Source organism: Centropristis striata, chromosome 1, assembly GCF_030273125.1.
Source record: "Centropristis striata isolate RG_2023a ecotype Rhode Island chromosome 1, C.striata_1.0, whole genome shotgun sequence".
NCBI lineage: Eukaryota > Metazoa > Chordata > Actinopteri > Perciformes > Serranidae > Centropristis > Centropristis striata.
In genome coordinates this window covers 31550889-31578146 of record NC_081517.1, presented here as the reverse complement: position 1 = coordinate 31578146, position 27258 = coordinate 31550889, and the positions used below count along the sequence as shown (strand labels likewise).

The 27258-nt window shown below is 41.4% G+C and overlaps 2 protein-coding genes across 3 annotated transcripts; one reads left to right on the top strand and one right to left on the bottom strand.

The window, feature by feature from the left end:
* Positions 1-1687: 1687 nt before the first annotated feature.
* On the bottom strand, positions 1688-14467 carry crmp1 (collapsin response mediator protein 1). Of its 2 annotated transcripts, none has more exons than XM_059338441.1 (14): positions 14090-14467; positions 12146-12234; positions 11820-12004; positions 11547-11711; positions 10405-10466; positions 10199-10279; positions 9251-9319; positions 9042-9162; positions 8789-8945; positions 6557-6698; positions 6292-6462; positions 4342-4521; positions 3103-3268; positions 1688-2922 (listed from the first exon to the last, which is right to left on the bottom strand). In XM_059338441.1, the coding sequence occupies exons 1-14, from the start codon at positions 14438-14440 to the stop codon at positions 2831-2833; spliced, it is 2031 nt and encodes a 676-aa protein (XP_059194424.1). In that variant the 5' UTR covers positions 14441-14467; the 3' UTR covers positions 1688-2830. The 2 variants fall into 2 exon arrangements, with proteins under 2 accessions (XP_059194424.1, XP_059194432.1); XM_059338449.1 differs by lacking the exon at positions 14090-14467 and adding an exon at positions 13258-13385.
* Positions 14468-16175: 1708 nt separating this feature from the next.
* wfs1a (Wolfram syndrome 1a (wolframin)) lies at positions 16176-26917 on the top strand. The gene is made up of 12 exons (XM_059338460.1): positions 16176-16301; positions 16816-17400; positions 19849-19928; positions 21475-21619; positions 21707-21880; positions 22117-22194; positions 22272-22411; positions 22494-22631; positions 22746-22991; positions 23660-23938; positions 24167-24330; positions 25547-26917. Exons 2-12 carry the CDS (start codon positions 16821-16823, stop codon positions 26736-26738), a joined length of 3216 nt encoding a protein of 1071 aa, XP_059194443.1. The 5' UTR covers positions 16176-16301; positions 16816-16820; the 3' UTR covers positions 26739-26917.
* The last annotated feature ends 341 nt before the right edge of the window (positions 26918-27258 follow it).

The window sequence follows — 27258 nt, the reverse complement described above, 5'->3', positions numbered from 1 at the left end:
AACAATATGTCCAACTTGTTGCTATCCACAGCCATTTTATTTGGCACTACTTTTTCTCAAACATGTAAATTCCATGTTCCTACATTTAAGCACTGCATAGACTGTTTGGGGCTGTAGGCTTTTCTTGGGCTTCATCTTGGGGTCTCATTTCCACAGAAGTTTCATTTCTCCCCTTTTCAGCCCATTCAGTCTCCATTTACAAAAGTTCTTCCTCTGTATATTCCGGTTAATAATAATATCCTTTCGTCTCAATGTTAAACAGCATTTCATTGTCGCTGTCATAGTCACTCATTTTTATTTTATTTGCTGTCTCTTACAAAAACTAGCGACTGGATTCTGATCAAAACAGCTGATCTGCAGCACAGCGCAATGCGCATTAGTGCACTTATATGTAGGAACATGGAAGTTCTATGGTCACAAACTAGTGCCAAATGAAACGGCTGTGGATAGCAACAATCGTTAATATAGTGTACACATAACATTTTTAGGGTGGGTCTTTGTTAATGTGGTTAAAATACATTATGTCACAGGCCCCATCTGCAGTCATTTCCTGCCTGGAGCGTGCATCTGGTTCTCCAAACAGACCATCATCTATTGCAGGTAATACATTGACTGTAGGTATGTACCTAGTAAAAACCCACTTCAAAAAATCCAAACTATTTCTTTAACACAGGGGTCACCAACCTTTCTGAAACAAAGAGCTACTTAAAGGGTACTGAGTAACACAAAGGGCTACTTGTTAGATACAAACTCTGAACTCTTTGAAAACAGTGTTTACAATTATCATCATTGCTTCTTTCAAGACCTCCCGTCTGAAAAGGCTTTCTTACTCTTCACCAAAAAGTTTGCAGTTCTAAATGAAGCTTCAGTTGCTTTTTTGACTTTTTCACCTGCCTTTTGAAAAAAGACTGCCGTTTGCCCAAAGCTGCCTTCAACTCACATGCTTTTTTTGCCCGTAGTGCGCTGTCAGGTGGGTAGTTAGCATGGAAGCTTTTGTGACACGTACTGAAGTGTCTCTTCACATTGTGCCGCTTTGCTGTCATCAGTTTCTTTAACTAAAACTACAAAAAACACTTCCTCCCAATCATTATGAAAAATTGTTTTTAGCTTTCTGCAATTTTTTTTTGCAATTTTCAAATCTAAAGCAATGCAAGTGTTATTGGTTCAAAAAGGACAGCAGCACAATTAAATACAATTTCTAGACTGACTGTAAATAGTGCAATTTCTGCGGGCGACTTACATGGTCCCTGCGGGCAACTAGGTGCCTGCGGGCGCTGTGTTGGCTACCCCTGCTTTAACACAACATGGTTTCTTTATTGTTACTTGGAATTGAAATTTGGTTTTAGGTAAGGTCAGGGTAATGTGATTGTGTGCAAGTTCCTTCTGGCAAGGTGTGTGTCTCTGGGGGTGGTGTGCTGAACCCGTATAGTCCTATACCTGAAGCACTTGCAAATTCAACCTGAGAGGATTTATTGACACAAAAGATTTGTGCCAGCAAAATCCAGCAAAGATAAACTAGTAACAAACATTTTATTACTAATGTTAAGTTGGTAATAAACTCAGGAATCATTGTTTTACCATAATTTTTGACAAGAGTCAAATCTTTATTGATCATTAGTGGTTCCATTGGAGACACCAGACAACAGCAACAAACCAGAGCGGCATAGAAACACTAAATGTACCAAGAAAACATCCAGAATTAATCAAGTAAAATTATAAACAGCTTAAAAAGATTCTCAGCAAAGTTTCAAAGAGCGAGGGGTGGGAGCTGAAGCCCTTTTACAGCAGTGAGTAGAGCATGTCATTACAACAAAGATCTATTTCTGGCATGAGTGATTGGCAGGAAACTATCACACACATCATAAAGTCTTTACAGTGGAACTCTATTATGCAGGTACAGCCATCTAGAAAGTCATTTTGCAGTGCACAGATGTTTTTTTATTTGTTTCAGCTGCTCATCTACTTTCACACTTTATAGGAGAGTATTGACACATTTGCATATAGATAGTGGAGAGGAAGTTGCATTGCTTTTATAGAAGTTCACAGTAACGTTCAAATTAATGAATGTGTTTTGAACCGAGTAATAGCTGGCTCTTTAACAGTGAATGTCATTATGCGTTCAAAGCATACATTTACCAGTAGAAGAATATGTCTGTGCTGCTAAATACAAATGTGCCTTGAGTAAAATTTCCTCCATTGTAACAATAAACCACAAGTAGTGCAACATTTAAAGACTTGTCCATGCAATATGTATAACTGATCCACTGAGCCACATTGAAACAAATATTGCCATGATTTTTAAGAAACAGTTGCAGGAGAAATCTGTTGTTTCTTCAGCTGTCCACCAGATGGGTGGAAAGGAGCACCATGTCTGAGCAGACCCACACAGTAAGACGTGAGATGTGAGGAAGAATAAGGAGGAAGTCATGCTCTCGGGAAAGGAGATAGCAACGATATGACATAACACTGGGTTCACATGTGGGTGCGACACTGGATCTGTGTGCGTGTGTGTGTGTGTGTGTGTGTGTGAGTGCTCCTATCGTGAGCCTGTGTGTTTTCATATATTTTATCATGACTTGGTTGATTGTAAATTACACTCTTCTTTTATTGGAAGTATCAATGTGCTTCATCTCTGTGGCCGCAGAATCAAGGCAAACGGATGAAAATCATAATTGTCTAAAAATAGCGTGCCACTGTTTTTCCCACGAAATAGAAAGGTATTCATTCATGCCAGTGTGCTAACACTCACAGTCATACACACACACGCACACACACACACACTCGGGAGGTGAAACACCACAACAGCCACACTTTGTGCACAGTCAAATGTTCAACCAAGGCTGGTGATGTTGGAGCGACCACCGGGGGGTGCTACAATACGGTGACCAGACCGACGGGGGATGTTGTCATCAATCTGCGATCCTGAGAAATTAAGACAAAATTTAAATATTAGATTTATTTACTTTTATATTAAAAAGTATTTAACTCAGATCTGTTAGTATGTATCCATAAAAGGTCATATTATGCTTAATTTACACATTAAAAGTGCCAGAAGAATCACTGGATAGATGAAACTGATATTTAATGTGTAAGTTCTGTTACCTGATAGGCTGAAGTTGGACTGGTGAAGATTGCGAATTGGTGGTGGTTGGTGAGAGGTGGGTGAAGTTTTGGCTGATGGAGAAGGAGTAATATATCTGGGGGTAGGAATGACATCATACACAGGGCCGTCATACAACCCACGAGTAACGCCCTGCTCTTTCTTCACCTGGATAGAAAACACAGAGACACAAACACAAAGCTTGCATGTTAAAAACAGAAACAGCAGACTGCAATCCCCTAGTCAAAATAATCAATCTATAGTCAATATATAGATTTATTTTAGTAACATGGGGGATTTGCGCATGGTAAAACCAGTATATTTTGCTTTAACTTTAGTGCAAAATATTTAGTTTACATCTTCATCAAGGGTCATGTTTGGGCTGTTTTTTTTTTCTTGTCTGTTTGTTTGTCAGCAGGATTGCGGAAAAACTACTGGCCTGATTTTTATTCAACTTGGAGGAAGTGATTAGCGTGGGCCAAGGAAGAACCTACTAAACTTTGAAGTGGATCTGAATCAAGGTCAAACCATCAACAACGTAGCGGCCTGACTGGAATGATTCATATGAAGCACATTAATATTGCAAGAATGCCATGGCAGAGGGCTTTACTCCCTCCTGTCCCTGTTTTTCTGCCATAGAAATGACCAGCAAAATGTATAACAAGTGATGGGTTTCTGATGGCTTTTATGATGTGATTTCTATTTTGAGGTGTCTTTCATATTTTCATACTCATTTTGTGTGAAAGCAATTGTTCATATGATCATTATTTTTCGGTTTGTTCCTATCGTCTAATATTTCTTAATGTCAGACACTCAAGGCCTGTTTCCATCTTTAAAAAGGTTGGTGGACAGTAAAAAAAACACACACAAAAACAGTGGAATTAAGTCTTTATCATTCAATCCCTGACAAAGTGTGATATGTTGTTTTATAAATATATTAGAATGTTGTCAATAAACCACATTTGACTATAAGATGGGAAAGAGAGAGAGCTGATGACATGCAGCAAAGGGCAACGGGATGAAATTGAAGCAGGGCCGCTGAGGTAAGCACTCAGCCTTGATATATGGGGCACACACTCAAGTTCAACTGTTTTTAATATGCATTGTTATAAGTATTATTAGGAACATATAATCCTTAAAACAATATAAGGAAATGGATGTTGACGTCTAATATTTTAATGGAAAATGTTTTTAAATGTCACTGCTGTTGAAATATCTGTAGAATAATCTAAGTGCCGTACCTGGTTCCTGAATTTAATGCGCTGGTAAGCGTAGTCTGGGAAGTGCTTGCGAGGAATAAATCGACCGGTGCCCTGCTGGGCCTGCAGGTTGCCTTCCTCATAAACCAACCGACCTTGACTCAACACCAGCGCTGGAGCCCCACGGCACTCTAGGCCCTCAAAGATGTTGTATTCTGAAGACTGTGTGGAGAGGGATAAAACATACAGACAAAGAACGTTAGAAAAAGGGAATTAAGCTGATGAACAAGGGAGAGCTCATTCACGTCCCCCACCATTCAGAGCAGATACCCGACACTGTCTCGACCCACTGTGCTATTTCAGCAAGTATTGTATCAGAAGGCTTAATACATGCAGTAAAATGCAGCATTTTAGGAGATGGGGGATGAATAAGTGAGTGGCCTGGGGCATAGTGGAGGAGAAGCAGTAGGAATACAGGGGGATGGGGAGAGGGATGGCAGCCCAGAATGGGTGAGGGGTGAAGGGGGATTATAACCTAAAGCCGGCACCAGTCTGGATTAGGGTCTTTGAGAGTGGCAGAGCAGACTGAATACATTAACCACTGTCTAATATTATCACTGTTTTGTGTCGCATTGCTCAAGGCAAATTTTCACCTCTGAGGCCATTCTGCCCAGTTTAAATGCATCGTTTAGTCATGAACTTCAAAGGCTGGGCTTATCTAAATACATTTTTCTTTAAAATCACATATTTAGCTTTAATCTGGCCACCCAGATATTTTGTTTTATACGTCAAGGTCTTGAAATATTTGTCTGTGAGATTTCTGATGCCACCCAAATACAAAAAGGGTGAGCTGAGTTTTGCTCATGGATATCAAAGGATTAAAACAACAGTGTCTTGATAAAACACAGTTCTCACTGTGAAAAGCTTTCACTGGAACTCATTTCTACAGTAGAAAATGTCAATGTCATTGTCAAAAAGAGTCAAACAACATCTGCATGGCTAGATAAGTAAATAAGAAAATGTTTTTTGTATATATTTTGTGGCAAACCAACCCATTACATATAAACCCTATAGTCACAGTCACATACAATTCCAGCTTTATGTGTATCCTTATCCTACAGGGGGTTATGTAATACTGTCTAACGTAATGCATTTATTGTGGTATCCTGATACTACCACACTTGTGCAGTATATAGTATCACACTGCTCACAGTAATGCCAGGCTTGACTGAATGTTTTATTCCAACATAAAAGTACATTTTAGATTTTTCTCCCCCTCCTGTGATCTGTCAGTGGCTTTTTATCCTATTTCACACTCTACGATCTCCCGTATGAAAACCTCTCTCCCGCAGCCTTCCTCCTGCTTCCTGTCCTTTATGTGCCTCTGCTCTCTCAACTGATGCAGTATTTGAAGATCACAGAACATCACTTTCATAACCCTTTTTATCTATTGTACAGTGGTGGTTCCATACCAAATTTAAATGGGGTAGGGTGGGTCCACATGAAATTCAAGGGTACAGAATATAGCCCCCCACTGACTGGGGACTAACATCATCACACATTCATACATTTGGCTCATTAAATCCAAACAGTCTCAGCTTTTCACTCATTCCAAATTTATGCAAATCCAATACCGTTTAGAGACCCCAGCATGCATAATATTAAAATGTGACATATTTAGAATAGTCTAAAATAATACATTTATACTGCATGCTAAAAACTGGATGGTTTTTGGTCCAAACTGTAAAGGATGAGGATAAAATGGACGTCAGATATCTCGAGGTCAGAGGTCAAGGGACCCATTGAAAATGGCCATGCCGGTTTTTAACTTTGGATCGTCATTTCATCCCATTTTCTGATAAGCTAGTGTTAAAACTGAGTCTGCTACAACTTCTTGAAATGCGCTTGTACCCCCTTAGAACTTAGAACGCATCTTCCTTTTTCCTTTCTCATCTCTCCCTTCCCTCTACTCCTCTTTTCTTTTGCTCTCACCGACTGCTGGAGTTTAGCACTGATGGTTTTCACGCTGTCAGGGTCCCAGATCACAATGTCAGCGTCAGAGCCCACTGCTATCCGGCCTTTGCGTGGGTACAGATTGAAGATTTTAGCAGCATTGGTAGACGTGACTGCCACAAAGTGGTTTTCATCCATTTTCCCCATGGCCTAAGAGACAGAGAAGTGCATGTTTAGAGTGGTGGACAAAACTCACTGTCACAGCTACACAAAAGACGCACACACAAATGTCCTCATTGCTCACCACGGCCTTGTCCCAGACGAAACCCATTCTCTCCTCCACTCCGTTGGTTCCCTCTGGGATCAGGGTGAAGTCATCTCTACCGATTGCTTTCTGGGACGTGCTGTACGCGCAGTGAGCACTGCCCACCACCTGCAGGTCCCCACTGAATCAAGGCAACAAAATGATATTATCCACATAGACGTCACACTGCAGTGATTAACATATCAAATTTTGAAATGCCTTAATCTATTAAAGGCAGCTCAATCTTTGAGATCACACGGTCGGCTGAAGATAATATTCACATTCAATCAGTCATGAAGAACATAAAGGCAGACATTTCTACTTTTAGCCATCAGGTGTCCTCAGTGAGCATGTGAGTTTTTAAAGAACAAGTCATGTAGTGGCCTGGGGCAGAAAAAAAACCAGCCAGCTGAACCAGTCAGAATGATGCAACACAGCTGCAGTACCAGTCCCTAAAGCTTTAATGAGACCATATCACACATGTACAATGCATTATTTGAAAAACAACAACATATATACTTCCTTTACCCCTTAATATACGAGGGATATTAATGTAAGAGGCTGAATTTGACTTATTCAGAGCTATGATTAGGGTGATTTCTCATTTGAGGCCTTTTAGTTATTTGTTAATTATAGTGATTATTTCCTGGTAGTGAGCTGTGGGATCCCCGCCCAGTGCCATGGGAGTGCTTATTATGGAAATAATGGGCCCTGTGAGAAAAAGTATTGTTCTTTTGTTAACGTTGCTGGGAGAAGAAAAAAAAATAAAAATACAGCCTGTCACTTTAGGAAAATCTTAGAGACGACAGCAGTATCACACCACCAGTTTGACGGCACGGACCCGCCCAGAGAGGCTGGTGTTGCAGATGAAGGGTGGAGGAGCAAATAAGAGGAGGAGGAGGAGGAGGATGATGAGGTGGCAGGGAGTTGGTAGCCAAGGCAACAGATGATGAAGGATTCTAGTGCCTGTGCTATTTATGGAATCGGGGACAGTCAAAAGTGTACAGCAGGATGTTCTGTGCATTGTGTATGTGAGGGTGTGTGAATTGAGGTGGTTTTGGTCTGAGACACGTTATCCCTCTCTGTGATGCTCGTGAATAACAACTGATTTTCTTCAATGTATTCCCTCTGTATGCATTCATTAATATGCATACACTCTCATGCTTCATACATACATGTATAAATGTATGTATAAATATAACTGCAGTTAAAGTGCTTCCAAATGATTATACCGTCCTTAATTCATTATTAAGTCTCACCACCTTCTTCCTGTCCCTCTTCTCCTTACACATACACCTTCAACTTCTCTCCATCTGTTTGTGTGCTTTTTCTCTGAAGCTGGTCTGACTTTGTGTGCAGGTCACCAGCAGTTGTTTGTGACATGAATGTCAAACTAGTATCTAAGGGCAAACAGTGAGAGTAAGATTCTTTGTTGTCCTCCAGCTGATTTGCATTTCACTTTCTGCAGAGGTTATAGAAAGAATAAAAACGTTTTTTTGCATCAATTAGAAAAGTTTTTACATCTCCCAGTGTTTTTGATGATGCTTCTTTTTGCTGCAGTCCAGTGAATATCAATCAAACCAATTAATCACAATGGTTTGTCAATGTATTTTAAGAAATTGCTTTGGGATTGATATGTAGTGTACTCGGTGTGTGACCCCCTTAATACAGCTTTTATCTGTTTCTGCAAATAAACACATAGGCTACATATTTTGTTCGGCTTCTTAGAGCATTATCATTATGTACTGTAAAACTCACATACTGTTTACACACTGTAAAGCATTCAAAAGGAGACATTGGTACATTTAGTTAGTTTGCAAAATGTGCATACAGGTGCATCTCAATTAAAAAATCATAGAAAGGTTTATTTATGTCAGTAATTCAATTGAAAAAGTGGAAAAAACACATTATATAGATCCATTACACATAGAATTCCATTTCGTGTCTTAATTTATTTAATTTCTTCTAAGTATAATGATTATGGCTTACATTTAATGAAGACCTGAAATTCAGTGTCTCAAAAAAATGATTCCAAAAGATCAATTTTTTAAAAGTATGTTTAATATGGAAACGTTGGCTTCTAAAAAGTTTGTCCATCTATATGCACTCAATACTTGGTTGGGGCTATTTGACTTGAACTACTGAAAATGGACTTTTCCCCATGATATTCTAATTTATTGAGATGCACCTGTTCATTGCTAAAAAAAAAAGAAAAAACCTTTCAAGACATACCTAGCCAGCAGTGTGTTAAGGTGGTCTGGGGTGGTGGGGTCCGGACTCAATGGTGGAGAGGTCACGTAAGCAGCTGCTTTGGCCCAGTTTTTGCTCCAGTAGTGAGAGCCATCAGTGACCAGGCTAGCTGTAATTGGCTCCCCAAAAACCACAGAACCTGGTTGCAAAGGTAGTGGGACAGTAATGGTCAGGATGTGAAAAGAAGATGTACACACATGGAAAACTTTTGAAATTAAAAAAAAATTAGGCTGACCTTTCCTACGGGCCTGGGCGATAGTGTCGGCGGCACTTTTGCTCATCACCTTGGTGATGTAGATGGGACAGTTCACACGATTACCAAGAGTAATGGCACGGAACACCGCCTCAGCCTCCAGCTGCATAGAAAGGTTGTAAAGAAAACATTAATATGGATGGATGGATGGATGGATGGATGGATGGATGGATGGATGAAAATTAAATCACCTCTTCAGGGCGACTCAGAGGATGGCCTTCAGGTCCAGTGATTCCCATTCCGAGGATTTTTCCCTGTTCCTTAAAGACAAATAAAATCAATTCAATTAGAATTATGTTCATAACGACTACAATAACTGTCAGCATTGCATACAATACTTGTCAAATCCTGTTTTACCCACAAGACTCATGTTTTAGTGCCTTTGCTGGTATCTTATAGCTGTAAAATGAATTTCTTATGGTCTGTCAGGCTAACAAAGAAAATAAAGTGTGCATTGTAATCGTAGAATACCAACGCACTGCAAGCTTTTGCTGGCTGCACTCGTAGTGCGTCTGACAGCGCTGTCTGGAGAACAGCGAAATTGAAATGAAAACCAGACCCCCACCCCCTTACTGTTCCTCTCTTTTTTTTTTTTCATTGTTCATAAGACAGTTGGTGCTCCTGAAGGTTTTTCATCAGCCATCTTCAAATTTCCAATCCAGATATGTTAACAAGTGTGTCATTATTATTCAGCAGCACTCCCATTATCATTCATTACCCTCATTCATCTTCACATACATCAAGATTTTCGCAATAATTGTCTCCTTAATCAGGGCCATCATCTCCATGACCACGACTACCACTTTTCATCACTGCTGCCAGCATTATCAGCACCTTCACTCTCACCATCTTAATCACCATTACATCATCATCATTAGTATAATAACGACGATGGTGGGCTATGAAAAACCTGTCATACCCAGCAGCAGCCTCAGCATTAATCCTCTCTCTCAGTGTGAGTGCTAGGGACTTATGTAAGAAGAATATCTCTCAACTGCAGTGGAAGTAGCAAGAGACTATAAAGGTAGGAGATTAGTCATGATGTAGTGAGGCCATTATATATAGTCAGTTATTGTGATGGGGTTACAAGAGGTGTGGGTTCACAGTGACAGAACTAGAGGAGGTTATGTGGAACTTACCTGAACAATCAGGTCTCCATTTTCAGCATGAACTAATGCAACAGCCCCCAGCTGCTTTAGGAAAGAGAGAGCCTCATACAGCTGAGGGAGGGATGAGTCCAAAGAAGAAAGAAGGGATTTAAAGTGATAGGAAAGAGCAGTAAGTCACAGATTTACATGAGAAAATATTAATCAGTGCAGTATTAGTGATTAGACATTAGACAAACCTGAGAGTCTGACATCTGATACATGTCCTTATAAGCCATGTACACTTGGAAGGAGTTGATACCTGATAACAGAGGGAATGATAAATGTATTCATGACAAGAAGGTAATGAAGGGAAGCACAGCAGTAAGGATTACAAAGACAAATTTGTGAGTGCCTTCCAAACTGTATACCATGAAATGCAATAAATAAAGTTGATATGAACAAGTTGCAAAATACAGAAACTGATCTACAACCTCATCTAAAGCACAAACCATGCAGAGCATTATGTCTAGCGTCGAAGCCAGGAATTACAACTCTCTTAGGGATGGAATGATAAATTATTGCCCAGTAATGGGAACTTTATATTAGTGTGTATTATTCTGATATCCAATAAATAATGACAATAATGCAAAGCCAAATTGCATTCATAGACTGAGCATAGCTCACAGCTCAGCATAACCTTTTTGGCCTTAGCCTTTGGCTATTCTGTTTTCTCTGCAGACTAAGCAGACAAAGGCTTTAACTTCTATAAGCTTTTATTATTGTACTGAGTATTTAATACATTGGCATGTCTTGTTTGACATATTCAGAACTGTTCTTTGTTTATGCTGTGTTAACAATAGTGATCTTAGTTACTTTTGGGCAGATATTAAATATAATATTAAATATAATAGCAAATCACCCATATTTGCCCACTAAATCTGAGCCTTCCTTACCCTGAGATGTGCATAAATTATGTTATGAACTTATTTTTAAATTACAAAAATGTAAATGTATCTTTTCAGTTTGGCCTTGACAAAAAAAATCTGTATCATGCATCCCTAAACTGTCAACATTTTTATAGAAAGAAATTGGACACACAAGCAGCATCCTTGGCTCAGTTACTACATTAGTTTGTAGCTGCCCCAAAAGTAAAGAGATTTTATACTTAAAACAGATTACAAGCAGTATTTATACACTACCACCATGACAACAGCACCTAGAGAACAATGGATTTACGCTGTGCCTTCAGTGTAAGAGGATTCAACACTGGGCCAAATAGTTTCTAAATCTGTCCCTATTGTTCGTGTGAAATGGGTCCAGAATAGGGATGAACATGAAACAGAATTACAGCAATGACCAGAGCTCTGAAACAATATGGAGTGACTGTAAACTGATGTACCTTTCTCTTGCACCAGCAGCTCCAGCTCATCTTTAACATACTCGTTCCACTGGGGGATGTCTACGTGCAGCGAGTAATCGCAGCATGCCTTCTTGTCTGCAGACTCCTGCCAGCACTCAAATGCTTCCAGCAGACTCTGCCCAGGCTCGGGGGTCACATGGTCAACTGAAAGTCAGAAGAGGTCAAATTTCAAGATGGTAAGAGTGCAGCTAATGTTTTTTAACACTTGAATGATCAGAGTATGTACTGTGGCTGCAAGACATCCACACTCACTGATCATGGTGGTGCCCCCGGCGAGTGCAGCCTTGGTGCCCTGGAGGAAATCATCAGCTGGCTGTGTCCCCATGTGAGACTTCATCAGGCAGGTGTTGACATCAATACCTCCTGGTATTACCATTCGGCCATTGGCCTCGATCACCTTGACTCCCCCCGGTACGACCAGATTCTCGCCCACCTGCCTGCCAAGGATCAGATACATGAGACACACAGGTTGGTAAAGGAGAGATGAAAAGGAAGAGGAGGTGCAGAGTTTATATAAGAAATTGTAGTGCAGGAAAATAATACTTTTTTGGGCCATAATTAGTTCCTTAAATACGCACTTGATGAGTCCATCCTCAATGTAGACATCTGCATAGAGAGACTGGTCATCATTGACCACCCGCCCCCCTTTGATCAACAGCCTTTCACTCTGCAGGAGAGAAGTACAGAGGGAGCGAGGGAGGGAGGGGGGAGAGGTACAAGAGAGGGTGAGTTCAATCCTGACATTTTGATTTATTGCACAATCAGTTATGTAATTGTGACCTTATAGCGATATTATGACACAGTTCAGTGGATGATGGAAAGAGACACGCAGCCACACAATGGCTGTGCATGAGTGGGGTCTCAGAAAAGCTAATGCTGTTAGCCTTCCTCTTTTTTTGCATTAATTGTAAATTGGATGAGATAATAAGTGCAATCCAATAATGACAATTTAGCAGCACAGTGTTTAAAAAAAGTATATTTTTCCCTCAGTCTACCATCCATCCACACCCACTACTGCCATGAAGAGTGCCTGGCAACAGCTTTAGGGAAGATGTTATGTCTCCATGGTAACCAGTGATCACCCGTGGTTCGAGATGACGGCAGCTGACAGCACTGCTGAATCCTCAGCATCTTTAACCAATAAGGATGCTGACAAAAGATATAATGTGAATGCAGTGTGTTATATTCTGCCTCCACCATAATATTTAATGCTTAGTTACATCAACTGTTTGTTGTTTTAGGATTCATTTGGTATTTAATACTCTGGAATGATGAAGAGGAGGCTTTCTGCAGAATGCATGCTTTAATATATCTGAAAATATATGCACTTTTGCACAAACCCAGTGTTTCATCTCTGTTTTGTTTTTTTGTAAACCAATGTTTCCTGTACGAGTCCTGGTTAGACCATCACGTCAACTGAGTTAATCCCTCTGACAGGCGGCGAGATTACACAACACTGTCCAACCCTGAGTGAGAATACGCGCTCGATTTGACACACAGACATTGAGAAATGCCACCTCTGTGTCTTGGGGTTTGCTGTTTCACACAGGAGAAACAGTAGAAGGGCCTTCTGCTCTTTGCTGCCTCACTAAGAATTTAATCCCTTCTCTGCCGGCATTGGCAGCAGGGATTTGCATAAAAGCGGAGAGCTTCTCCGGCCAAACGCCGCTGACCAGGCCGGGTCTCTTACCGTCAGATGGGGGATGCTGTTCTTCCCCTGGTAACCGGTCCCGGACATGCTGTCTCCGTCGCTTTGCCCCCGGGCAGTCAACTTTTTAGCGGGTTGCGATCACTCCTGCGACCTGCGCTACGCTCTGCGCCCCTTTGTCTCCCCTGATGTGCGTTGGTTATTGTTTCCGTGTGTGAGAGAGAGGGACAGCGATGAATCCGCCGCCGTACGGTTGCATCGCGGTTGCGTGGAGCGCGCACCGTAACGAGACCTGTGCGTGCGCGCATGCGGAAAGCGAGCGTCTGCGCCCGGTGGCGTTCACGGCACGGAGAGAGATGGTGCAGCCTTCCACACCACACAGTCACACCCCCCTACAGGCGCTCACATAAACAGCTCACGTGAGAGCACAAAAACAATACCGCGAGCTGTCTGGCGCTGTCCGTTTCAGCACCACACACTGAGATACCCCATCGACGTGCATCTTTTTGGAGATATTTTATGAGTTACGTAGACGTAAACCAAAATGGCCAAACTGCAATGCAGCACACAACTTCATCATTTATGCAGACTGAGGCATGTCTCAGAATAACAACTCCCGAAGGGCTCTTTAGTAAATTAATGAGAGGGATCTGATGCTCCAAAATGAGGTCGTCAACACCCTTGTGCCTATAAAAAGTAAATTATTCAAATGTATGCTTCCAGTCGTTAGAACCAATAATCATTGTTCTTCCTCTAAATAGGCCAGTTGCATTTTTGTTGCTGCTTTATGTACATTATAATCGTGAAGCCTCATATATGACCCAGCTATCAGAATTTCAAAGCCAGACAACCAGAGACAAATCCTCACTCCTACCTCCCCATTTGGACTTTCATTTTCCGATGCATTTCTGACCACAACACCTGGGTGTACATCGTCTGTCTCTCCGGGCGTGGTGGTCAGTGACCCCTCGCGGGCCTCGCTGGACGTCTTCCCAAAGGGGTCACCGGCATCCAAGACCCTCTCCCGGCTCCCGCTCCTCGGGGTGCGGCTCCCTTTCCTGCCCACCGCGTAGTTATCGAAATCTATAGTCTTGCTTTCATACGCCCCCTCCACGGAGCTGAACATGCCGTAAGTTTTCCTCTGGTTCGGCCCGGTTGTGATGGGCCCAGCCAGGTAGACGGGCAGCTCATCCTCCCGGTTCCACTGCCTTCTGCAGTCAGACATTGTGGCTTCCACGGCAGACGGAGACTCCCCCCTAAATCTGAAACGATGGAGACGGGAGCCTGGCTTGTTTGAGGCTACGTCTAACCGGGTCACGGAGAGCCCCGCCTCTCAGGCGCGCTCTGATGCTGTGAACTGTGAAAAGCAGCTCTCTCCAGGCTTCCTAAGAATCCACACACATACTATTTACATATAAACAAAATGATGCAGTGCTCCAGTTTAGGAACTGTTGGACTTTAAAGTTGAATGTGAAGCATTGACTCTGCAAACATACAGACAGATAAAGGAGGAAAAAGTCTACAATCCCTTCTCTCTTTTTTTTATTGCGGGGGTTGTGCGTGAGAAGGTCACACCATCAGCGGATTAGAGCAGCATGTGTCATCCGTTAACCCACATCTGGAGAGAGAGACGGATTGTCAAATGCTTTCAGAGCTAACTGCATACAGAGTGGGCTGGATTGCAACTTGTTAGCCTTGGGTGAGAGTGCAACCTGCAGGTATAAGACTCCTCAAGTTACAGCAGGTACTTTCATCTCCACTAGACCGAAACCAGTGACCTGTATGCTCATGGGATGCTGAGTGATGTGAGCAGACAGGCTTGTTCCAGGCAGCAACAGACTGTCCTACTCATGGCTCATGGGGATTCTGGGAAAGGGCGAAAGAGAGTGAGAGAGAGTGAAGCAGGGGGCTTTCTTTTCAGTACTCGCGCAGGTGGACAGCTCCCTGAGGAACAATGGAGCAGCAGCACAACACATTTAGCCTGTTGGAATGCACTCTACAGCTCATGTGCTAGAAACACGGCTGTGGCACTATGTAGAATACATATATCTATCGATGCATATCCAGGAGTATTTATAGCACCTTATATGATGATGATGATGATGACGATGATTATGATGATGATTACTATTACTAGGGTTAGGGTTAATGTAATAAAATGACAATGCTTAAATAATACATAGCTTCTAGGTGACTCAAAATTATTGAATGTATGCAGGATGTCACTTATTCTATTGTTATCTGTTAATAAATGAGTAAATCACAATTATGTTAATGTGATTTATTGATGCTAAATTATAAAACTAAATGACATCTAATAGAAAAATATCATTTCAGACCAATACATTTAATAAAAAGTATCTGTTTCCACTTAAATATCAAGATGGTGGTAAGATGTGCACGTTGTTGCACGATAAAAACAGCTTCACGGTGACTTATGATAACGTTTAAAAAGTGAGAGTTATCCAGTTTACCCTTGTTATAAAGTGGAACCTTATTATTAGATATCTGCCTTTTTAATCTCCATCAGATTGGTCACTGTTGTTGTGGACTGGTGACATATGTGAGGGAGTCAGACTTGAGTAAGTGTGGGCCCACATACTATAGCTTTTGACCTGGAACCCCATAATCTACTTACATAGGCTACAGCGAGTGTTTAATAGAAATAACGACACATGCAACCATTTTTTTTTACATCAACCGCGCAGTATTTTTTAAGCTTTTTTTTTTAAGCTACAAAAGGAAACATTGTTTAATTAGTTGAAAAATGTTTGAAGAGATGATAGAAATTGGTAAAACGCCCCTCACACGTTTATGAAGTGAGAACGTGCTGATAGCCAATCAGATGCGTTTGCCTGTTTGACTGGCGTTTACTTCTCCCTATCAGGAGCGAGTCTATTTCAAGAGGGCCGGCTGTAAAGTTGTGGTGTTGTTATAGACAAGACACATGAGAGTTCGGCCACGGGCAGTGAGCTTCTCTGGTTTCGCGGAGCTGTGTTGGAGCTCAGCATGGACTACAGACATAACTTTTAAATTCAGGAGGACAAATTACTTTTTATCCTGAAGAAATCTCATTTAATAACAAAGTAAGGTTTCTTTCTTTTGTGTAGTCAGTGTTGTCTTGACTCGAGTTGAAAATATACTTGAACATGAAGTTCCTGGACACTAGCACGTTTTGTGTCTGCATGTGATACGTGTGAAAGCTTTAGTGTAACAGTCTTTATGTTTTCCTTTCACATTTATATATCAGGTCAATATACTGCTTTATTTGCCACTTTGTTTAGTTTAAGTGCATGTATACTTGCAACAGATATTCTGTTGAGTATTATCCTATTTATTTATTCTCTTACAGTGTTTGCCCTCATTAAGCAGTACAGGATTTCACAGATGTCTGTATCCCTGTTAACTCTTTCCCTTTAGAAGGGAAGGTGTCATAATTTAGGTGGAAAATATCCAGATTTGTAGGGTCTTCGAGGTCACAGAGTCAACACCCCAGCTGTGTCTTCACTTATGACTCACTATCAGAAATTACCTTGATTATATTTGCTGCAGTATATGGTTGTTATTAGCTACATGATACATTACTTTTTTTAATTCCAGGAAATATGGAGGAAAATACTACATCACCCCCAACTGGTGTCAACAGCCAGGGGTCATGCCCTGTCGTGGATGGACCCTCTCTCCCCTCTCCTGTACAAACTCCTCCTTCACTAGTCTCCAATAACCCCTCAGCTGCACCCTCTCACCCTGCCAAATCTCCATCAACAGAAACCACTGCAAAACCCAGAAAATTATCTCAAACATCCGTTCACAGCATCTCTTCTTCTCCTTTTGTAGAAGAGTCAAAGTCTTTACCTCCTGCTGGGCCCTCTACACCTGCTCCCACAAAACCCTCCTCTCCTCCTCCAAGTAAAACACCACTTGTTACTTCTCCTAACTGCCCTATCCCTCCAACCACCAAAGTTTCACCCTTTTCCAAGCTCACATCTGCCTCCTTTACATCAGCTAGCATGGCCTGTGATGCACCGACAGATTTCCCTTCTTCTCCCTCCATGAATGCTTCCACTGGGGCTCCTGTCACTTCTTCCACCACCCCCAAACGCACCTTTGCCTCCATGGCCAAGCGGGTGATAATGCAGGAAAGACTTAGGAAAGCTGAGGAAGAAGCCAATGATGAAGCAGAAGGTAAGAATACCATTTATTTTAATTGAGTGACACATTGTGAGTTATAATATCCCAGAGAGCTGAAGTAGCAGATCACAGACAAATTGGTGTGTTGTGGCGATAAGCCTCCTGCAATGCTTTGGAATGTCTTTCCATGTGTAGCAGGGTAACCCAGCCCGTAGATAAACATCTCTCTTTGCCAGAATGCAGAACTACTTTAGCAAACTCATTTTAATCCTATTTTGTGAAGCACCTTGCACTGCATCTCTGCGCAAAAGGTGTCATTCAATATTTGAATCCCTACCTTTTAGACCACTGGTTCTGCTCAGTGACTGGTTTATGTGTAAAAAAAACTAAAAAAAACAAGGCTTTTGCATGTACATTATCTCCTCTTTACTGCACGACTGACAGGTTAAGAGTAGTGAACATGTAGACAAATAGTTTTGCAGCGACTTGTCTTCCCCTTTGCCATGCATGTAACACATACCTTGGCGAACCTTTTTAGTCATGCTAGCAGCATGGCTCTGTGAGATGGCAACGTCAGCCTGATGCTTGGCTGGTCTCCAGTTTGGTCCAAACTGATATTGCTATGAAATGTTGTACAGAAATTCATGCTTTCCATATTACGATTGAGACTGAAAACAATGAAAACGGATAGCTCCAGTATTTTCTATATTACATATTTTGGTGTGTACTAGCCACTGATAGGCTCTGATTGTGATTATAAGTGTCTGATAACATTAGATAAAGGGTCCCGAGATAAAGGTCCGTTTTGTTAAAGAGTAAAATCCTTATTGTTTCAACAGCATCTATATTGCGCTCGCCAAATACACCAGACTCCATTGACAGAAAAATACATTTTACCTCGCTATAAAACATACTTAATTCAAAGTTGGCAGAAAGAAAATAAAACACACAAAACTGTCTTTCTACTGCTCTGAGATTCACCAACTCTGGTTTGGTCAAAATCAACTCTTAATTGGCCCCCTTGTGACTTTTAGTTTGTTTTTCGACTATAAATTAAATATCTTCTATGATACAGTAAAAATACTGTTTTTGTCAATGGAGTCTGGTGTATTTGGTGAGTGCAACATAGCTGCTATATTCAGTTAAATAAAACATATTTTATTTTTTTTGTCTGTCTTTTAGTTGTTGTTAAAAACATAAAAAAACAGAAGCAGCACTTGTATACATTCAGTTTACCTTTTGTTGCTAGCATAGCATGCTAGTTAAAGATGTGCTGTATTCTGCTAATGTTAGCTCCACAGATTTTTGCTCCCATCTGATCTCCTTCCAACCTCTCCGAGTGTCACTATTGCATGTGCCCAGGGATAACGTTTCAACCATGATGAGCTTAAAATCCAGCCAGCACCAGCCTGAAAATGACGAAAATCTGAACCGTTTGCAATAAAGTTATTATAGGGTCACAGCCAGATAGTGGTTGGACCCTGATCAGAGCACAACGATGATTGGCCAGACTGCCTATGAGGGGCGGGACTTATGAAAAGGGTGAATTGTTAAAGCTTTGGTGTTCCTTCTGATCACATAACTTTTCATTAATCACTAATATGTCTAAAAGGTTTTTTATCAAGTACTTAGGTTTATGACTAAAAACATTCCCATCAGTCTCAGCCTAACTTTATTTTCAATGCTAATTTGCAAATGTTAGCATGTCAACACGCTAAACTAAGCTGGTCAACATGGTACACTTCATAGCCTTCCTGCAAAGCAGCATGTTAGCAATGTATTTGGGAGCACATTAGCATGCCGACATCAGCATTTATCTCGAAGCAATGCGGTGCCTGAAGACAGTCTCACAGTGGCGTTAGCACGGCTAGCCTCTTTTTAAATCTGAGTCTAAATCTTGTTTACGCTCTGATGTTACGTAACAACTTCTTCTCAGCAATATATGAACCAGTAATTTACATTAATAATTACTTAAGATACCCATAGGTTTATTTGAAACTGTCATTATATTTCAGAGCTGCTGTAAGTGAAGCCAACATACTTTTTGCACCAGTAAGAGATTTTGCCGTGCTTTAGAGCCTGTGACATTTGAAATAGGGCTACAGGCAAAGAAGCTGAACTCCTTTGCTTAAAGGACACTGGGGAGACACTAACAGTTATGAAACTCGATGCAATTGATCAGTAAGGGTGTGACATAGTATCTGGGCATGGTGTTGATGGAGCTCGGGGGGTCTTGTCACAGGATATCTCCATAGACAGACAGATGCACAGACTCTCACATCTACTCCACCTTTGACTTCTTGTTATGCTCGTATTACAAGATATATGTCAAGTAGAATTTGTTCTCTACTGGCTGTGAAAACAGTATGTGTGAAAATCACGTTGCCACGCTGCTCTTTCAATTAAATTATACAACATAAGTTTGGAGACGAGGGTTTTATGTAATCCATTGATTCAGAGAGTTGTTTTGGATTGATCGAGATCTCATCTTTCCTCCTCCAGATGAAGAACCGGAGGAAGATTTGTCAGTGGAGCAGATGGAAGAGAAGGCCATTGCTGGTGATGCCAGAGCCCAGACCCGGGTGAGTTAAAGCACATGCACAGAGACCGGCACTTGGCATTGTTTTCAGTCCTGCTGGTTCACTCAGTCTGGTTGTGAGCATGTCTATTTTTGGCCCCTTGGAAGATGAGCCCAGGCTTTCAATATGATACACCAAAATACTGTCACACATACAAATCATTTTCAACACGATTACAGTGTATTGCAGCACTGCACCAAATTTGTACTAATAGTAATGAAATATTCAGACTCTCTTTACTCCCTGTTCTCTACCAGTTAGTGCAAATTTTTAAAAAAGAGGTGCTGGCAGAATAAAAGGGGGGCTAGGGGTGGAAGATGAGCCACGACTTTGCATTTAAGACCCACCAGCTATGAAAGGGTAAATTCCTAAGTGTCTTCTCGAGTGGGTTTAACTTTCCCATGCTATATATCATGTAGTTGAAAATACCAATCACCTAAATAACCACAGGATATATGAACATGTGTGGTGAAGTAAACATGTCAAAACATGTGACCACATCAGGACAGTGGTTGGATGTACATGCAGTGAGAAATGGATCAGACAGTCTAAAATTGTCTCATTTACCGTTATAGACAAGATACACATGAACAGGTTTTATACCTGCAGTCATACACAGAGAATAAGTGCTGCTGCATGATAGTAGGTTGACAAGGCCGATGATTTAGAATGCTAATGAAACATTTTTATGAGATTATTTGCTTGTTGTTTCTAGCATTGACACAGAAAGAAATCATGCTCCTCTATGAAGACACATCTCCCCCTGGATAAACAGACACATTTCATGATAACTGAGAGAAGAAAGTTATGAAATGACAGTTAAGATTAGAAAACAGTCACTTGATACGTCTCTGGGGCCTCTGCTATCCCTGGTTGTTAGCCATGACAGACACACTGATGGCCACATGAACATGGAATTATGGGTTCTGTAGTCATCTGTCATCCATGTGGTTTAAAAGAGGTAGTAAGAAATAGTTGCTACCAAAGAAATAGTCGCTATGAAACCAGTGTGCCTTGAGGATTATGAGAAAAAATAAGAGAAGTCAACTCCAGATGCACCAAACACTATTAACCATCCAAATCTGCTCTTACCCAGGTGTGCTGGATGATGAAGCTCACTTGATCATACTTGTTAATTAGTACATGTAAAGCCACCTAAACACCATATGGGGAAGATGTTGTGCTGTGTGCAAATACTCTGGCACAGACCCAAGAACTGGAGAGATGCCACTCCAAAAAAAAGACTGTACATCTTTTTCATTTAAAAATGTTTTCTTGTGTTGGACAAGCAATGTTTTTTTATTATCTTGGTAAGTGCTCTTGACCACTTGTTAAATGTTCTCCTACCTTAGAGAAGAGCAAATGAAAAAAGAATGGTGAACCCAAGAAATCATTAGGTACTAACAAAATAAGAGCAACTCATAAATGCAAACAATAATAAGAAGGTTGTTTGTGTATCTCTTCCTGCATGAGACCCACTTTCCGATTGTACTTAGTTAGACCAAGTCCACACTGAAGCTGAATTCATCTCCTCTCCTCTGTGTTCCAGCTGGGTCAGCACTACTTGCTTCTTGCTGAAGAGGAGGACACTGAGCTAAATAATCGTGTGGCTGTAAGTTGGCTGATCAAAGCAGCTAAACAGGGAAGAAAAGGTGCAGCAAAATCACTGCAGCGCTGTTGGATCCAGAAAAAAGGTCAATATTTAGAGAATACAACAAACTGTGTTTGTCTATGTGTTTATATAGATAATTTACGGTTTATTGTCTGTCATCCTCTATTAGGAATCACCCCAGAGAATGAGGACGACATGCGGAAGTTATCGACAGAGAGCAGGTTTGAGCTGGCAGTGCGTAAAGCAGCCATGATGATGTATTGGAAACTCAACCCAGATAGGAAGAATAAGTTGCCCGTGGCTGAGATGCTGGAAAATGTCAGCCAAGTCAATGCAGTCCCAGGTAGGATGCACACACACATGTGGACAAAGACACCATCAACACAGTATCAAGCCTCATGTACTACAGAATGCCCACAACAATGTTAAAATGATAGCTGCCATTGCTAAATATATCCTATATTCCCCTTTGTCATTGAAGTATTTGCAGCTGTCATGGTGAAGAATATCACATTACATGCAGGCCTCCAGGGAAAATGTTTTGTTGACACTGATGTTGTGGTCACTTCTCACCAATAGGTGGCACTGCAGGCCGGATTCCTGCCCCGACCTCATGCCAGACCCAGAAAGTGTTGGAGAACATGGTCAGCAATGAGTGTAAGTATGCAGACAGAGAGAGAAACAGAGAATGTCATGTTTACTCTTCCTTAACTGCTTTTTTTGTGTCATTTCAGCTGCACAGATGGTGGACCTGGATGACTTTGTTGAGATGACTAAGAAGTATGCACAAGGTATTGTCCCCTCTGCACCCCAAACTGCCAGCCCGGTCACAGCCAAGACTGAGAGCCCTACGTCTCACTACAGCAGTAGGGAGGTAAAAGACACAATCAGCAAAAAATAGAAATAATCTGCCATCATAAGGACATAGATGTAATTAATTTGTGTGTGTTTTTAAGCACAAGGATGAGCTGGTCCCATCGACATGCAAGAAGAAATTATATAAATCTTGGAGTTTTGGTCGAAGTGGGATGATGCTGGACACAAGAGAGAATGGGGCCATACAAAAAGCCATGGACATGAAATCCCGCTTAATGGTGATCATATATCTGTTTAATGTCTTTTTTGTGGACGATTTTTACTCTTGTTGAATTATTCAGTTCTTTTTCCTGGTTTTGCATGTTAATTTCTCCATTCTCTCTTCAATCCAGATGCTGCAGTACCCGCTGCGCGGCATTATTGAGATGAAAGAGCACCTGGTGGACTGGGCATCGCGGGCCGGTGTCCAGTGGCTGAGCACAGTCATCCCCACGCAACACGTCAACGCTCTTATTTTCTTCTTCATCATCAGCAACCTGACAGTTGACTTGTTTGCTTTTGTCATCCCCTTGCTTGTCTTCTACCTCTCCTTCGTCTCCATGATCATCTGCACACTGCGTGTTTTTCAGAGCAGCAAGGTAACTGGAGTTGTAGATAAAGCAAAAGCTGTGTTGTTACATGTGTCTCTGTTTTATCAAGATGTTGATGTTTTGTTTGTTTGTCACTTTACTGATGTGGATGTTGAGGTTTTCCATTTGTCTTTCCCTCTTTTCACAAAATATGCCTGTAAAAAACTCATATAATCAAGTTATTATTCTTAATGTCATAGAGCAAATCTGACATGTTTGAACTACATGAAATGCAGTGGATACGTACACCAGTGGACACTGATCTTGTGACCTAAAAGTAATTACAGATATTTAACAAAATTGGCAGTAATGGTGGTAAGTCCATTTAATTAATCACTGTGCTTAAGTACAATTTTGAGGCATGTGAACTTTTTTCTCCACTTTAGCTGCCAGCTTTATTAACTTTTCAGGTAGATTAAATAAAGAAAAGATTTGATTAGAGAGAAAGATTAGATTAAAAAAACAGGACTTCAGGACTTTTACTAGTACTCATGTAACAGTGTGGTCTTAGTACTTTTACTTAAGTAAGGGATCTGAATACTTTTTCCATGACTGAATGATGGTCACGATTTAAGGATGTTCAAAATGTCATTCAAAAATGTTTTCTAACTGTCATCACTGCCTTTTTTTTCTTTCTTTCCTTGACTTTACATTTTTCTTTCACTTTTTTTACACAGGCTTGGGAGAATTTCCGAGCTCTGACATCTCTGCTGATACGTTTCGAGCCCGGCCTGGATGTGGAGCAGGCAGAGACCAACTTTGGCTGGAACAACCTAGAACCGTACCTCTATTTTATCGTGTCGGTTTTCTTCGTCATTTTCTCTTTCCCTGTAGCTGACAAGGGCTGGATCCCCTGTTCTGAGCTCTCCACTGTGGCCATCTTCTTCACTGCTGTCAGCTACAAGAGTCTCAGCCCCACGGCTGCCACATATGCTAGCCGAGCAATGGTCATAGAGGTCAGTGGGTGAATGACACTCGCATAACAAATGTGATAAATTAATCAGAATCACAGTTTGCAGCCCATTAGGTAATAATCTTGTGATAAATGATCTGCAGGAGTTAAAACACACAGACATGTGGTCGTTTTGATGCTTTTTAATCTGACACACTTCAATTAGAACTTTAACTACTAAACTAAAAAAGTTTAGCAAAATAACCTAGTTTATGTATGTACTTTTTTCCAGGTTGCATCATCTCTGTGCTGCCTGACCCAGTTCCTGCCAGAGAACATGACAGTGATTCGTTGCCTGGGGCGCACCTTCGCCACACTGCCACTGGGGGAGTCAGTGGTGCTGAAGCTCAGTCTCCCCTGCCTGCTGTATATTTATCTGTTCTATTTGTTCTTCAGGTGAGCAGGAGCATTTGGGCTATTGCATGTGTTTGATGAACACCCCTTCTGACACTGCATTGTTGAAAAGCCCCTCTCCAAACAGGAATGTGTTTTTTCTTATGTTTACCTCCCCTAAAATATCTGACCTTGTTTATACTGACTTGTATCTGAGCGAAGTTTGTCCCCAGAGAGGTGTACTGAAGGGATAGATGTTTGTTAGCTTTCCAAAAATCCGCTACTCTGCCATTTGTGGTGCACAAAAGGCATGAGCCTGGAGGCTTAAACATGTACAGCAGAATCACTCTAATGTTTTCTCACAGGGTTAGAGGCCAGATCCAATGATCTCAGTGAGGGAGAAACAATAGATGTGCTTCCAGACCCTTATCAGATTTTTTTTTCTTCTTTTTACTTTTTATGTAGGAAAACCATGTTAAACAAAATATTAAGAAAAGCAAAGTGTTTTTACGTGCTTTAAAATGTTTCTGGAGGAGTATGTTCAACATAAAGTTATAGTATTTATTTCACTAGTCAGCCTCCGTTTGGTACTTTTGGCCCTATCTGGGAACATCCCTGGTGTTTCGCTGGCATTTTGAATACAACCACTACCACAAGTGTAGGTAGAATTGATTTATTCACATTTAAAAATCTGTGTGAAATTTAATTTATGTACAAGGAGATTTACATGTCTAATTACAATGTTGATTAGAGAAAGCAGCGATTGGGCGACACTCTGGCGACGATCTTTAAGCCTTAAAAAGTGTGTCTCTATTTTCAATGTACTGTATTTTATTGTAGAAATACGGTCCTGAGTTTGTTGATAACTATGTTTGATAATGGTGATATTTATTTGGCTTACCCAGAAACATCCCATTTCCCTCGAAAAAAACTGCAGCTCCCATTGTTTTATAGCAAGGTGGAGGTGGCCCATTAGTGACCAAGATAGCGCACGGCTAACTCACCGGCATTATCGTCGTTTTGCCAAGTCTTGGAAAACCCAAGGCTAATGTACAAGGTTAAAATGATATACGGTTTGAAAGATAAAAAGTTAGACTCTAGTTTCACACCACTTAATTAATTGGAAACATAACATGTTCATTTATATTTGTAGTAAATTTAAAATTTTGATAAAATGTTAGCCAAAAGCTGACCGACTGTTGATACAGTGACATTTAATATACATTTTAATATATATTAATTTCTTTTCTTTCTTCTTTCTGTCTGTTCTCACCTTCAGCATGGCCAGGATGCGTGGTTTCAGAGGGACTTACTGCTTCCTGGTTCCGTACCTCGTATGCTTCATGTGGTGTGAGTTCTCGGTGGTTCTCCTCCAGAGCTCCTCTGCTGTGGGTCTAATGCGCACCTGTGTGGCCTACTTCCTCTTCCTGTTTGCCCTGCCTGTTCTGGCTTTTGGCCTCGCTGCCATGCTCTTCATTCAGGTCTTCAAGTGGTTCCTCGAGCTGGAACTGACAAAGGTGATTGTGACCCTGGTAGTTTGTGCAATCCCCGTCACCCTGCGGCTGTGGACACGGTTCAGCATGTCTATTCTGGATGTCTTCCGATCCGTGACCCACCGCGGCCCAGTCAAACTCATCTTACTCTGTATCTCAATGGTGATCCTGCTCTTTTCTATCTATCTGTATCATGCGGAGGGACAGAAGGTGTACAACTCCACCCTAACTTGGAGACAGTATAGCCAGGTGTGTGGGCCCCCAGCCTGGGAAAGCAGAGGTGTGGCCCAGACGCAGCTCTTCTGCAGCCACCTGCATGGACACAGAGTCACCTGGGCTGGACGTTTCAAGCACGTCCGTGTGGCAGAGACAGAGAACGGGGCACAGTCGGTTATCAACATGTTGCCCGTGTTTATGGGAGACTGGCTGCGTTGCCTGTATGGAGAGAGGTATCCCAAATGTGAGCCAAAGAATGCAACAGTCACAAATATAACAGCTGCCAATTTTGCAGCCGATTCTGCTTCAGCTACCGTTACACTGCCCATACTGCTCCGAATGCAAGAAGAGGAAGAGCTGTGTCAGATCAAGGCTCTGGCCAAACAGACCTGCCATATCAAGCGATTTGACAGCCACCGCTTCGAGGTGACCGTAGGAATGTTCCGGGATGGAAGTCTGGAAGCAGAGGACCCAGCCAGGGATATAATCCTAATGGCCAGCCATGAGTTCAGGCAAGTGCTGCTGAACCTAAATCCGGGTGATATGGTGGAGTTCAGCACCAAGCTGGACGGCCGCTTAGGAGCCAGAGCTCCGGCCTTCGAGTTGAAAGCGATCCACTGTCTGGATTGTATTTCGTCACAGCTGACTGGAGGCAGGCAGGTGAAGATAGAGAGAGACTGGAGACGCACCACTATGAGAGCTCTGAAGTTTGCATTTGATTTCTTCTTCTCGCCCTTCCTGTCAGCAAAAATCACCACCTGAGAGAAAAAAAAGACAGCGTAACAGTGAAGCTGAAGTAATCAGGACTCACGTGAATCTCTTCAGGAAACCATGCTGTCTTTTCCCTGGCATGTGATCATGTTGCTACGGCAGACCTGAGAGGCAAGTGTTTATGACAGGCGGGGAAAAAAAGGTTTTGACAGCATAATCTTTGTAAGTTCTTTTTTTTTTTTTTTTTTTATCTGTGAGACAGGTGAAAAACTGTTTTGCCATGATGGTTTTTTGCAAGGTTCATTTTTACACAAAAAAATAATAATTGGCAGGGGATCCTGATAAAAGAATTATTTTTTTACCCGCCAAAATTTTTTAAAGTGTTTTCACAGCTATTTTTCAAGAGGTGGAAAACGTTTCACTAATGTAAAAAAAAAAATCATTAACACAGGAGTGTAAACAGCGAAAATCAGACTTAGTAAATGGATAACCAGTATTTATTGTCACTTGCCTCTCAGGTCCTCTGTATGTAACTTATGGTATTGTTTACAATTTGATCTAGCAGTGATCT

Excerpts from the sequence above, each read along its gene's own strand:
- wfs1a (XM_059338460.1), top strand. The coding sequence starts at position 16,821 with ATGGAGGAAAATACTACATCACCCCCAACTGGTGTCAACAGCCAGGGG. Across the intron at positions 19,929-21,474 it reads ATGCCAGAGCCCAGACCCGG|CTGGGTCAGCACTACTTGCT; the intron begins GTGAGTTAAAGC and ends TCTGTGTTCCAG. Across the intron at positions 24,331-25,546 it reads CTGTTCTATTTGTTCTTCAG|CATGGCCAGGATGCGTGGTT; the intron begins GTGAGCAGGAGC and ends TCTCACCTTCAG.
- crmp1 (XM_059338441.1), bottom strand. The coding sequence starts at position 14,440 with ATGTCTGACTGCAGAAGGCAGTGGAACCGGGAGGATGAGCTGCCCGTC. Across the intron at positions 12,005-12,145 it reads ATTGAGGATGGACTCATCAA|GCAGGTGGGCGAGAATCTGG; the intron begins GTGCGTATTTAA and ends GATCCTTGGCAG. Across the intron at positions 9,320-10,198 it reads ATGGAGACCTGATTGTTCAG|GAACAGGGAAAAATCCTCGG; the intron begins GTAAGTTCCACA and ends TTTGTCTTTAAG.